The sequence below is a fragment of the Carlito syrichta genome, unplaced genomic scaffold (genome assembly GCF_000164805.1).
Source record: "Carlito syrichta isolate Samal-C Ts95f unplaced genomic scaffold, Tarsius_syrichta-2.0.1 Scaffold316362, whole genome shotgun sequence".
In the NCBI taxonomy this organism is placed as follows: Eukaryota; Metazoa; Chordata; class Mammalia; order Primates; family Tarsiidae; genus Carlito; species Carlito syrichta.
Genome location: NW_007260458.1, coordinates 2,104,443 through 2,118,674, shown reverse-complemented (window position 1 = coordinate 2,118,674; position 14,232 = coordinate 2,104,443). Strand labels below are relative to the sequence as shown.

The 14,232-nt window shown below is 36.8% G+C and overlaps 1 protein-coding gene across 4 annotated transcripts in view; it reads right to left on the bottom strand.

The window, feature by feature from the left end:
• NELL2 (neural EGFL like 2) overlaps positions 1-14,232 on the bottom strand; it is a 207,744-nt gene that overhangs the window by 148,104 nt on the left and 45,408 nt on the right. For all 4 annotated transcript variants that reach the window (XM_021707056.1, XM_021707055.1, XM_021707057.1 and 1 more), the window contains one exon: positions 3,711-3,861. In XM_021707056.1, the coding sequence (XP_021562731.1) occupies positions 3,711-3,861 (151 nt within the window). The remainder of the gene's footprint in view (positions 1-3,710; positions 3,862-14,232) is intronic.

Here is a 14,232-nt window from a genome sequence, read left to right as displayed (position 1 = left end):
CTTCAAAGACCTTCACACCTAGATGTGTGTTAATATAATCACTGCAGATCTGCTTTTTCTGAAGTTCATTGTGGTATGATGCCACAGCTGACATAAAGCCTTCTGAACTTGTTCTCTAAGGGCAATCACTACATTTGCCCTAAAAGACCACATGACAAATATATCTCTGGTTTCTGTAACAAGAATAGTTGCATTCTCTTGATTACTGATGTAGGTTTCTATTTTTTTCTTTACCCTAACTTTCAAGTTTCACTTTATTTTTTCCTGTTGACCCATAGATATCTCTACAAACCACATTGATTCTTTTGTGAAAGAAAGCAGAAAATAACTAAATGTTCAGGAACGATTAAACTAAAGAAATGTGTGAAAAAATGCAAGATAACTAAAAGAAAGCTTCAGCAACAATAACGGAGAAAAAAATGCAAGCGCTGTGACACAAGTCTGTCGGGGTGACAGGAGCCACAGCAATATCACAGTGAACTGGAACATCACTGGACTCAGTAATCAAAAGTGAGTTTGTGTCCTGGCTCTGCCACTAACTTGCTGAGTGATGCTGTGAAAAAACAGGCGGAAGAAGACTTAGTCCAACCATCTCCTGTAGGCACTGAAAGGAGGCACAGCACAAAGTTCAGCAGGTGGATTCTACAGGCATACTGAGTTTGAACCCTACTCCCATTTATTCCCAGGGAACCTTTAACCACTTATCTCTCAGGCTTTTTTTCTCAGCTATAAATGGGAATGAGAATACTGACCTTGAAGGATTATGGAATGTTTGTGGATTTGTTTTAGCTAGTATTTTACAAGCACATTATACAAGTTTACAAATGGGGACCCTGAGGTAGAGAGGAGTGAAGACAGGTATAAAATGTCACAAAGCCAATAAGTGGTAGAGATATGACTGGACTGCATGCCTTCTGTCTCCAGGTCTATACTCAGAAACACTACTGAATACTGGGGATAAATGAATGAATGACATGTAATGCTCCAAAAAACAGTGCCTGGCACGTGGTAAGCCTTTAATAGCTGTTAGCTTACTCAGCAAATAAGTACTTTACAAATCTAAATTATTTTCATATCATGGAAAGATATACTATATCTCAAATATGGACTTTGTTTAGATAAATGTTTTCAGATGTATAGATGATATAAATATAGAATGAATAAGTAAAACCAGAAATTACAGAATTAATACTAGATTTTTTAAATGTAACTGGAAAGTATAAGACTGTATGCAAATACTTGCATATAAATTTATTCATCATGATGTTATTTAGTAAAATTTAAAAAGGAAAATGAGATAACTATCCAAAAGTAAGGAATTGATCAAACAAAATGTAGCATATCTACACATGCAGACAAAAGAATTGGATTTAAATATGACAGAACTTCAACATTAGTCTTTTGGTAATATGATTTCTATGCGTTTTCTTATTTCTTTATAATTGACAGTTTTCCTAATTTTCTACCATGAAAATATACTTCCATATTAATTGGAAAAAAATTAATATTATTTTTAACTGAAACAAGTCAATATTAAGGTCTCCCTATAACCTTGACAAATCTTCAAAGGAAGAATAAGGAAGAGTCTGCCTGACAGCAAGTTGCCTGATAATTTCAGGTATTTCAGGTGTCCATGTCCTAACAATGTTTAAGGTGTTAAAAAATCAGAGTATTTTAATAAGCATTAGATGGGAAGTTTGCAGATTACAAGAAGTGTGCTCTTGGACAGTTAATGTTTTCAACCTTGGGGACCAACACAACAATGGACCATCTGGGACTTGTATGGTTAAGGGCAATAGACCCAGTGAAGTGCCAACCACACAGCCTCCAGAGGTGCAAACAGAACACCCAGCATGGGTTAGCTCAGAGACAAGAGCAGCTCTTGGACAGTTAATGTTTTCAACCTTGGGGACCAACACAACAATGGACCATCTGGGACTTGTATGGTTGAGGGCAATAGACCCAGTGAAGTGCCAACCACACAGCCTCCAGAGGTGCAAACAGAACACCCAGCATGGGTTAGCTCAGAGACAAGAGCAGTAAGAGAGGAGGTAGCAGTGGCTGTCACATATATATGGGGTGTCATCCGGAAGAAAGCTGGTCGAGTTCCATGTCTCTACAGGGCAGTGATAGAAAGTCACAGAGAAGAAAAATCTAAAGTGCAAGATAATAGGGGATTTTTTTCTAGCAAGTAGAGGTGATAAACAGTAAGCCAGGTTGCTCTGTAAAAGAACAATCTTTCACCTGTGATTCATGTTGCCTAAAAGTCAATGGACATGGACAGAGGCATGTCCACTCTGGACATCAAGGAGCTCACTCAATCTCAACCTCCTGAAGATAAGGTCAGTTCCAGAGATGAGGAGCACTTCAAAGGGAATAGCCCTAGTGAACCCTTGGGGATGGGATCACTCCATACCCTGCTCTGCCTTGAAAGCTGTAAGCCAGTTGCCAGGTGAGTGTTAGAATGGCACTCTCCCCTCAAACACAGACCAGGACCAGAGAGGAAAGAAACCCAAGTGTGGGGCTTGGAAAGATATCTTTGAAGCAAAAAATGGAATAAGATAGGGCCTTCAAGCCTTGAAAGCAAGCCAGATAATGTCCCTAGGAACCTTCCTAAGTCAGACTTACTATATTTTGTTTTCCACATACATCTGCTTATATTTGCTCTTTAGTATTTAGTAAATATCTGCAAAGTCCCAGGTTGCCTCATCTCTAATAAGAGAAACCAAATAAAAAGGTTTATGACCACATCTGGAAAGGATTATTAAAGCTTTGATATATGTGTAGTAAGATAGATGATAAATAGATTGATAGATAGACGATTGATAGACAGATAGATAGATGATAGACAGATAGATTATATAGATATAGATAAACTCTTTAATTCTCACAACAATCTATGAAATCGGTACTATTATCTCCAGTTTACAGATGAGAAAATCGAGACACAGACAGGTTATGTGACTTGCCCAAGGTCCTCAAGTAGTAAGTGGTGGAACCCAGATTCACAATATGAACACGAAGAAATTTTCATTGTCAGAACTGTCATTATTCTTTCAGGAAGAAATCGTTTTAAGCTATTTGGTATTATTTAGTACCAATTTATGTATATGCTAAGTGTCACAATTTACTTCCTTCCTTCTCCTCCTCCTCCCTCTCCTCCCCCTACTCCCTCTGCTCTCCTAATCATGCTTCCACATATGAGAGAAGCTAAAAGATACTAGACCACATTTTTATACAACAAACATCCAAAAATACAGCTGTACCTGCCACAAACTATGAAGTTAAAAAAAGCTATTTATCAGAGATTAAAATTATGACTACTAAACTCTAAACCCAGACAATTTTGTAAAAACGTAGAATATAGTATTTTAGTGGGTAACTATTCACAAATTATGATGTGTGGCATTAACATTGAGAAAGATACCTCTTGAGGAATTTAGTAATTAATAAATTAATTTTAGGAATAGTAACTTCTTAGCAACTTGAAAAGCAGAAACCCCTTCTGCTTTTAGACAATTATCCTCAATTAATTGTGTCTGTGATTTTTGCATAATGTAACAAAACCCTTTTGTTTCAAATCAAAATCTTGTGTGTGTGTGTGTGTGTGTGTGTGTGTGTATCATATCTTGCTTTTGCTGACTTCTCTTTAACGTGTTCATTTAGCCATATACAATGAAAACAGAGGAAACTCCAGCAGCCACACTTACCTGTGATCCAGGTGGTGAATTGAGAGAATAACTCCTGAATTTAAGTGGGTCTGTTTTAGGGTCACCAAAACAGTAAATTCATGTTTATTTCTCAGCTTCTGAAAAAACTGTTCAGCTGTAGCAGTGGATGCTTTTATGCTTCTGGGAGTATCTAAAAAAGAAATAAACATGCACTAAGAATAGTCTAGGATTTGGTTTTATAAAGTGCCTTTTATATACAACATCTTTCAAAAAACTTTATCAAGTAATACCAATAAATGCCAAGTTTCAAACTCTCTTAGTAAATTCTTTCAACAGGACTTTATGCTATATATAACAAAGGACAGTAAAATCACATGGATTACTGAACTTGTGTTTCAGGAATCATTTCACAAAGATGTCAAAAAATCAAAGAAACTTATTTGAAGAAGTACATTCCTAAGTTTTCTCTTTACATAGTCCCTATATCTTAGATGCCATAGTCACATCAATGACAACAATGAACAAAAAGATGTACTTCTTAGAATAGGACCTAAACAACCATGCTAGAGTCATTTGGCTTTTCTGACACTTCATGACAGGAAATTGGACTGAAATCTATGTACCACCCTCCACATGGGTGTCTTTAGCCAGTAGGCTTACTAAAAATAGAACTTTTAAAAGATCATTGAAATTAGTCACTCTCAGCCTTCTGTGCAGTGAATAAGGCATTAAGATCCAATTATCTCACCACATTTGTTGAAAAACCACATAGAGCTGAATTCCCATCTCCTCCCCAGGCTTAGAGAAAGCCTAGCCAAAGGAGGTTTCCCTGGGAGAGGAGGAACTTTTACCCTGCACTTCCACATGGTTTGGTCTTGTATGCAACCTCAGGACCCAGAGATTGAGAGAAACAGATAGGGACAGAAATGGATTTAGTAGACAGAACAGACCTACCATTTAAGTAATTCACTACGTGCTCTCCTAACCATAGTGTATGCAAAGGGTTGGTAAGAGTCAGTAATGAAGTTTGTGTTGTGATCAAATCATTCTCCTTTTTTCAATGCTTCAGCCTAGGTAAGTAGTTCTAAGTAAAAATTAGAAAAGACAATCTTTCCTAGTGCAAGACTTTCCCATGTATTGAAAAATATTTAGCACCCCAGGTCCCTGTCCAAGGAATGCCAGCAAGCACCCAACTCCTAGTCATTGCAACAACCCAAAGTACTACCATACGTTTCCAAACATTCCCTGGAATGAGGTGCAGAAGAAACTCAGTTGAGAAGCACAACCTTGATGGAAGAGAGATTATAAGACAAATCCAAAGTAAGATGTAATCAACTGGTCTGCATCCATCACAGAATACACAGATATGGAGAAACCCTTGAGACACCCATATAACAGAAGAGACAACCAATCCAATACTATGAAAGAAATATTGTTGTAAAGGTATCTACAAAGTACTAATGGGTCAGAGGCAAAAGTAGCCAACAGCATCTGGAGGGAAGGTTTATAAAACAGATGCATTTGATCAGAAGATCTGCAGGTTCAGAAAGGAGGGAAGAGCATTCCAGTCATAGGAATAATTTGTGAAAAAGCAAGAAGTATGAAAGGGTACCACATAGCTGAATGGGCGAAGAGCAGCCACTGCTGGATAGAAAAGCTGGACTGGATTAGGCAGGACACGCATTGTTTCTATCCCCATTATAAATTTACCCTCATGCTTTACAAAAAATCATATTTGCCACTGAGAAATGATCCCTCCCCGCTCTCAATCAACACTTGACGTGCCCTCTGTTAGAACTGGTCATGTCATGTTACACAGACCTGACCATCACTTATCCCTGTTCACAGTAACTGATTCAGGAACAGGTACCTAATCCTGACAATGAGTCAGGCCCAGGATATTCGTTTAAAGTTTTAGAAAAAATAAACTTTCTTGTTGGTACAAAGAAGCTTCCACATTCCCATTTAACATTCACAGGTAAAAATAATAATAATAACAAAAATCTGCAACTTTTCCTATAGTCAAGGCAGTAGTTTTTCCCAGGCTCTATCAGGGATAACAGACTGGGCACTTTTTCCTCTGATCCATTAGTATTTTGTAGCTACCTTTATGACAGCATTTCTTTCATAGTATTGGATTAGTTGTCCCTTCTATTATATGGGTGTCTCAAGGGTTTCTCCATGTCTGTTATTCTGTGATGATGCAGACCAGGTGATTACGTCTTACTTTGGATTCATCTTATAATCTCTGTTCCAACAAGTTTGTGCTTTTCAACTGGGTTTCTATATATTATTCTATATAATTCCTCCTTGCTCCAAAACTTTCAGCTTCTCAAGGAAGCATGCAAAATGTAATTTCATGAAAATGATTTCAACTAGTGTTAACTTTTAATTCACTCTAACTTATACAGAAGGGAATCACTCACAAACTCCATTACTTCATTTTAATTTAATAGATAAAAGCAAATTAAAATTAAATTATAAATATTTATTATGCTTCTCTTCTTTTCAGGTAGGTAGAGATTGAGCAGCATCCTTTGTCTTTCTGAGTAGGATGATAGATGGGGATGCAAATGAGAGAAATTGAGAAAGAATTACACTGAGTACACAAATGATGAACAGCCCGCAGAGAGATCCAAGGATGTGGCCCAGAAAGCTAGAGCTCTTAAAGCAAGAGAAAAGGAGTTTAAAAAAGTGTGACAACTGCCTTACAAGGAACTTTAGACAAAATATGCTCAGAGAAGATTTGGGGGCAATTTGTTGTTTGGAATGAATAGAAAACCTTCATTAAATCTCTCTATTATTCACTTCTGATTTTGGAGTCAGATCTGAGGAAAGTTGAGAGGCTATATTATTTTTTGTTTGATTTTTAATTTTGTTTTATTTTCTAATGAAATGATATGTAAAGATTGGTGTTAAGGTGAAAGGAAGAAAAACTCAAAATAATGGGTTAGGTTTGAATATCAGTAAAAATGTAAATCACTGTGGTTGAAAACATGGTGAAAGAAATTGTAGGTGAACATCATATTCTGATATCCCTAAACTATCTTTTCCAAATCAAACTTATTTTTTTGGCTTTGACTAATAAAGACATACTAGTCCTTGAACTGGTTGCCAGGCATGTCGATTAGGGAAGGGCCAAGTGAAGCATGGATGATTTGTATGGAGATCCTTTACAGTACTTGAGAAGACTTGCAGAGCAGAAACATCCTCCACCACACCAGAGTAGCAAGCGGGCGCTATAAGGGCTCTAGCCAGCTTGGACTTGAAGCTTATTCACCCATGCTAGGTCACAGTTCAGGATCACTTGCCTTTTCCAATCTGCCCTCCCAGCCCTTTATCTTCCTGTTTTGCTCCCTCTAAGCAGATAACATAACTTGCAGGAAGGAAGGAACTTCCAATGAACATGGCCAGCAGAAGCCCCATTTAGCTCATGCTGTAGTTACAATAATATCATCATCATCATCATCATATTCTTTTTTTCCATCCTGATTAACTAAGTTCATTGCACATGTGTTTAAAAACTGGGGCTTGCTCAATTTCTCAACCAACTCATCTTTGACAAAGCCTTCAACATCACTGGGAAGAGGGGAATCTATTTAGTAAATAGTGCCGAGAAAACTGGCTGACCACATGCAGAAGATTGCAACAGAACCCCTACCTTTCACCATACACAAAAATGAACTCTAAATGAATCAAAGACCTAAACGTAAAATCTCAAACTATAAGAATCTTAGAAATCACGGAAGACACTCCTATGGAAATTGGAACTGGCAACCAATTCCTATTCAGAACTCTAAATGCCCCTACCTTAAAAAATAAGATAGACAAGTGGGACTTCATCAAACTAATGAGCTTCTGCAAAGCAGAAGAAACCATCAAGAGAGCAGGGAGACAGTCCACACAATGGAAAAAAATATTTGTCAACAGTATATCTGACACAGGCCTAACATCTAAGATCTACAAGGAACTCAAATGTGCCAAAAGGAAAAAAACAAACACCCCCATTCAAAAGTGGACAAAAGACATGAATAGACGCTTCTCAAAAGAAGATATACAGGCAGCCAACAGACACATGAAAAAGTGCTCAGCCTCACTCATCATCAGAGAAACGCAAATCAAAACCGTACTGAGATACCACCTAATCCCTATAAGAATGGCCATCGTTAATAAAACAAACAACAACAGATGCTGGTGAGGATGCAGAGAAAAAGGAATGCTTCCACACTGCTGGTGGGAATGCAAACTAATGTAACCTCTTTGGAAGACAGTATGGCAGTTTCTGAAAGAACTAGAAATTGATCTTCCATATGACCCAGTAATTCCCCTATTGGGAATATACCTAGAAGAACTCAAATCATTCTACAAAAAAGATACCTGCACATGTATTTTGCTGTAGTTCTGTTCACAATAGTAAAAACATGAAACCAACCATATTGCCCATCGAAGCTGGACTAGATTAAAAAAAAATTTTGGTACATATACACAATGGAATATTATGCAGCCATAAAGGACAAACATATGGACTTCACAGCAACTTGGATGGATTTAGAGTCGATCATACTCAGTCAACTATTACAGAAATAAAGAACAGAGTACCATAAGTTCTCACTCATAAGCAGACCTTGAACAATTATAATTCTATGAGAAAGTGATTGGCAGTAGTGGGAAATTGTCAGGGGAGGGGGGTGGGATTGGCAGTTGGGGGAAACTGCTAGGAGAGGGAGGGCATACCTCATCAACAAGGATACCTGCATAATCAACATTTGTATACCTAACCCTGAATTGTACTCCACATCTTTATAATTTTTTAAAAAACTGTGACTTGCATGAGTTTTCCCTCTGTGTTGGAGTAAGGGGCAGTGTGAAAGGTCTATGGGAGAGAAAAAACTTGACTTAATTTACCATGGCGTTGGGATGGTATCATCCAGCACCTCCAGCCCAAGGGTCCAGGACACGGCTGGAGGTTTTTAAATTTCCTAGATATGACAGAGTACCTATAGGAAGCATAAGTCATGACTGCATCATAAATTTCAGTTCTCTGTCAACAGAACACCACCTGCCACCAAGTCTTACCTCACCCTGATAATATTTCAATCTATTATTACCCTTATAAACATCTTTTCAGTAATTCATTATGTCTGAGTCCAAGAAGGACTTGATGAGGACCTGAACTCTGCAAATAGCATCAGAATAAACAGGAAAGGTAGGATTCAAATACAAACCTATCTATACACACACACACACACACACACACCATTTATGGCTTCACATATGATACTACATAATTTTTTTTTTTTTGAGTTGGAGTCTCACTCTGCCACCCAGACTGGAGTCCAGTGGCCGCTCCCGGCCACCACAGCCTCGACCTGCTGGGCTCCTGCGATCCTTCCACCTCAGCCTTCCGAGTAGCCGGAATTACAGGCATGCGCTACCACGCCCGGCTGATTTTTTATTTATTGTAGAGATGAGGTCTCGCTGCCCAGGCGGGTCTCGAACCCACAGGCTCAGGCAATCCACTCACCTCAGCCTCCCAAAGGCGTGGGATTACAGGCTGAGCCACCGAGCCCGGCGATACTACATAATTTTAACCTATAAGACTGTATAATAATATATCTTTCCTTCTTGAACCCACATATATTTAGAAAATAGAACCTAAAGGTAGCCACTGAGATACCACATGCAAAAGGTTAAAAAAAAAAAAAAAGGAGAAAAATTAATCCAATAGAATTCAAAGTTTCTAGCTGGTAAGGATAAGGAAAGGAAATGCAGTAGAAGCATGACAGCATTCAAATGGGATTTTAATTTTAGAAATGGTAGCTTTAAAGTACTATGGGACATACATGTGACAGTATCCAGTAGGAGGCTGACATCTGATGAAGGAGGTCAAAGTTGACAATACAGATTTAGAAGTCATCAGAGGTCAAGTACGATGCCTCAAGCCTGTAATCCCAGCACTTTGGGAGGCCAAGGAAAGGATTGCCTGAGCCCAATGGTTCTAGATCAGCATAGCAGGGCAACTTGGTGAAACTTCTTCTTCTTCTTCTCTACAATATGTCAAAAAAAATTAGCCAGGCATGGTAGCATGTGCCTGTAGTTCCAGCTACTTGGAAGGCTGAGGCAGAAGGATCGCCTGAGCCCATTGGGTGGATGCTGGGGTGGCAGTGAGCATGCCATTGCACTCCACAGCCTGGGTGACAGAGTGAGATTCTGACTCAAAAAAAAAAAAAAGAAGTCATCAGAATATGGTATCTAAAGTCATAGATGAGTCAATTATAGGAATCACAGCAATGAGGGGAGGATCAAAGGATGCGTCACACAAACACTATGGGTCACATAAGCACTAAATAAGCATCGCAGCTGCGACTGCATATAAAAGCTTTATAAATACAAACCTACCTACACACACACACACACACACACACACACACACACACACACACACACACACCATTTATGGCTTCACATATGATACTACATAATTTTTAACCTACAAGACTGTATAATAATATATCTTTCCTTCTTGAACCCACATTCCATTTTGTTCTCACAAAGCCTTGGAAACTTGACAGCAGCAACAATTACCACTTCTTTTTTTAAATGAGTTTTTAAAAAAGCCATGGAACAATTCCACGTTCACCCAAAGACACTAGCAAGTTAGAGGTATAATGAGGATGATAATTTCTGGGCCAGTATTCTTTTTCTGTTCTAAATTCTACTGTCTCCTGAACTACAGCATTCGTTATCCATATTTAATTGCCAGCCACAAACAAATGCAAATAAGACAGCATCAATATGGAAAATAATCCAGAAAAATGTAATTATATAAGATAACATTTTTAGATTCTTAAGAAACTAGCTTAGTAGTGATTTTTAAGAAAGGTCACTTTACACATTTGCATTTTTGCTTCCTAATTTGTAAACTTAGCATTTCTGCCTTCTATTTTCATCTCAAGGATTACATAATGTTCAGTGAGACTTCTGAGTTTCCATGATTATTACGATAAGACCCAATTCTGGTACTAACCAGAAAATTTAATCAAAGAAACCACAATATAAGAATTTTACCTTATTTTTGTAATCATTAAAGTTGACAGAGTCAAAAATTTAATTCACACTTGTATTAAGCAATCTCTCAACAAGGATTAGGAATCAAATATTGAAAAATAAAGTGTAGCATTTTCAAGAACAAACTTTGAAGCCAGGAAAATGAGGTTCCAATATTCCAATATCAGCTATGTAAACTTTTAATTGTTTTTAACATGTAGTAAACACTATGAGTTGGCTATTAGGATTATAATAGTTATTAGTATTACTCTTACAAGCAATGAGACCATAAAACTCATTTTCTGAGCTTACTTTCATTCTAAGTATGCCAAACTCAGCCATAAAACATCAATTTCTAAATTTTAAAACGGACATGAAATTTTTTGGCAATGAAATTATTCTTAATGTACATTCCTACCTACCATTCTCTGCTTCTAGAGAACTATGAATGATTATTCTTTTAGGGACAAGAATCAATGTAAACTGAAATTCTTTTCAAAGCCTGATAGACAAAGATCATTTTAATTGCCTCTTCAATGAAGAAGCAGAGAAAAGGGACCTTGAAATGCTACTAGGAAGCACTACACAAAAATATATCAACATGTCCATGCTGCATTGGGGCTTTTTAATTGAAGAACTGCTTGACTTTAAGTCTAAAATTTATCTCAGTGTTTTCCATTTTTATTGTGCACAGAGCCTAAAATTCCCATGAAGAAAACAACCAGTGGCAGTTTAAAGCAATTATTAATAAATAATGAAGCAGCTCAGAAGCAATTACATCAAAATATTCATTGTTAGTCATGGGACTACTATAATGGAGTGATGAGTTCCTATGTGGATGTAGTAACAATTTCGAGGGATTTAAGCAATGTGCCATGTGTTCTTCATATACATACATAGTTAACAAAGAAAGAGAGAGAGGAGAGATAAAGGAAGAGAGGGAGAGGGAGAGAGAGAGGAAGGAAGAGAGAGACTGACTTATTTTTTAAATAGATTGTATTTAATGCAATTATGTATGTGGTAGCAAACATGGATGTTTAATGAAAAGAATCAAGCTGGAGTTTATTTTTCTTTTATGGTGGCCAAGTTCCTCTTCTTATTGAGATATAATTGACAGATTAAAATAGTATATAGTTAAGGTGTACAATATGATGTTTTGACATATGTATATTATATATTGTGAAATGATTACTACAATCAAGCTAACTAACATATTCATCACTTAACATAGTTGTCATTTTTTAATGTATGGCAAAAACATGACATACTTTGTTAGTAAATTTCAAGTATACAATACAGTATTCATAAATATAGTCACCATGTTATACATTAGAGCTCCAGAACTTATCCATTCTGCATAAATTAAACTTAATACTTTGATCAATATTTCTTCATTTACCCCATCTCCCAGCCCCCAGCAACCACCATTCTATTCTATGAGTTTGACCTTTTTTAGATTCCACATATTTGTGAGCTCATGCAGTATTTGTACCCCTGTGCCTGTCTTATTTCACTTAGCATTATGTCATCTAGGTTCACCCATGTTACTGCACACACACACAAAAAGATTTTCTTCCTTTTTTTAAGGCTGAATAGTATTCCACTGTGTGCATATACCACAATTTCTTTATCCATTCATCCATTGGTGGACACTGAGGTTTCTATAGCTTGGCTACTATGAACTATGTTGCAATGAACATGAGAGGACAAATATCCCTTCAAAATACTTATTTCATTTCCTTTACATATATACCAAGAAATGGGATTCCATAAGATAGCTGTATTTTTTATTTTGTGAGGCACTTCCATATCGTCTTCCATAATGACTGTGCCAATTTATATTCACACCACCAGTGTACAAGATTTCCTTTTTCCACATCATTGCCAACACTTTATATTATTTGTGTTCTTGATAGCAGTCACTTTAACAGATATGAAGTGATATCTCATTTTAGTTTTGCATTTCTTTGATAATTTATGATACTGAGCACATTTTCATATATATGTTGACTGTATGACTTCTTTTGAGAAATCTATTCATATTCTTTGCCCATTTTTAAAATCAAGTTGTTTGCTTTCTTGCTATTGAGTTTCATGAGATTCTTCTGTATTTTAGATATTAGCCCTTTATCAGATGTATAGTTTACAAATATTTTCTTCCATTCCATAGTGTGTCCTCACTTTGTTGAAGAGTGTTTCTTCAGAGACATTCAGAATGTCTCCTCACTCTGTTGGCTGTTTCCTTTGCAGTGCAGAAACTTTTTAGTTTGGTGAAATCTCATTTAACCATCTTTGCTTTATTGCCTGTGCTTTTGGGGTCATATTCAAAAAATTTATTGTCCAGATAGATGTCAAGAGATTCGCCCAATTTTCTTCTAGTAGTTCTAGTTTCAGGTCTTACAGTTAAGCCTTTAATCAATTTTCAGTTGACATTTGCATATGGTATGAGACAGGGTCACTCTTCTGCATGTGGATACCTAGTTTTCCCAACACCATTTATTGAAGAGACTGTCCTATCCCCCTTGTTTGTTCTTGTTACCTCTGCTGGATTTATTTCTCAGTTCTCTATTTTGTTCCATTGGTCTATGCAACTATTTTATGCCATGCTGTTTTGATTACTTTAGCACTGCAATATAACACACTGAATGAAGTCAGGTCGTGTGATGTCTTGTTCTTTTTTTTTTTTTTTTTTTTTGAAAGCTGGATTTATTGAGAGGGCAGAAAAGCTTCCAGAGTGGGAGGGGTCCCCAGGGGGTTGCCCCAGTTTTGTTCTTTTTGCTCAAGATTGCTGGTTATTTGGGGTCTTTTGTGCTTTTATATAAATTTTAGGATTTCTTTTCTACTACTGTGGAAAATGCCATTTGAATTTTAATAGGGATTGTACTGAATCTGTAGATCACTTTGAATATGGACATTTTAACAATATTAATTTTTCCAATCCATGAACACAAGATATCTTTCCATTTATTTGTGTCCTCTTCAATTTCTTTTATTGATGTTTTATAGGTTTCAGTGTACAGGTCTTTTAACCTTCTTGGTTAAATTTATGCCTAATTATTTTATAGCTATTGTGAATTGTATTGTTTCCTTTTTATATAGTTCATTGTTAGTGTATATAAACCCTGTAAATATTTTTAGTGTATCAACAGTAAAAGTAAGAAGATGAAATTTGTCCATCTTTCAATAACAAAGAAATAGGTAAGCATTATTTTCTTCTTTTGCAATTAAAATGTATCACTACAGACACCACTATGAATCAAATGAGTTTCTTCCCACCACAGTGTGCAGACACCTGAATTGATTTTTCCCCATGTAACTAGGCTAATAAAATTACTATGTGTAAATTCAATTATAAAAACTTCTACACTGTTGGTGGGAGTGTAAACTAGTGCAACCTCTGTGGAAAGCAGTGTGGCGATTCCTAAAAGCTCTAAAAATTGACCTTCCATATGATCCTGCAATCCCCCTACTGGGAATATACCCTGAAGAACACAAATCACTCTATAAAAAAGAT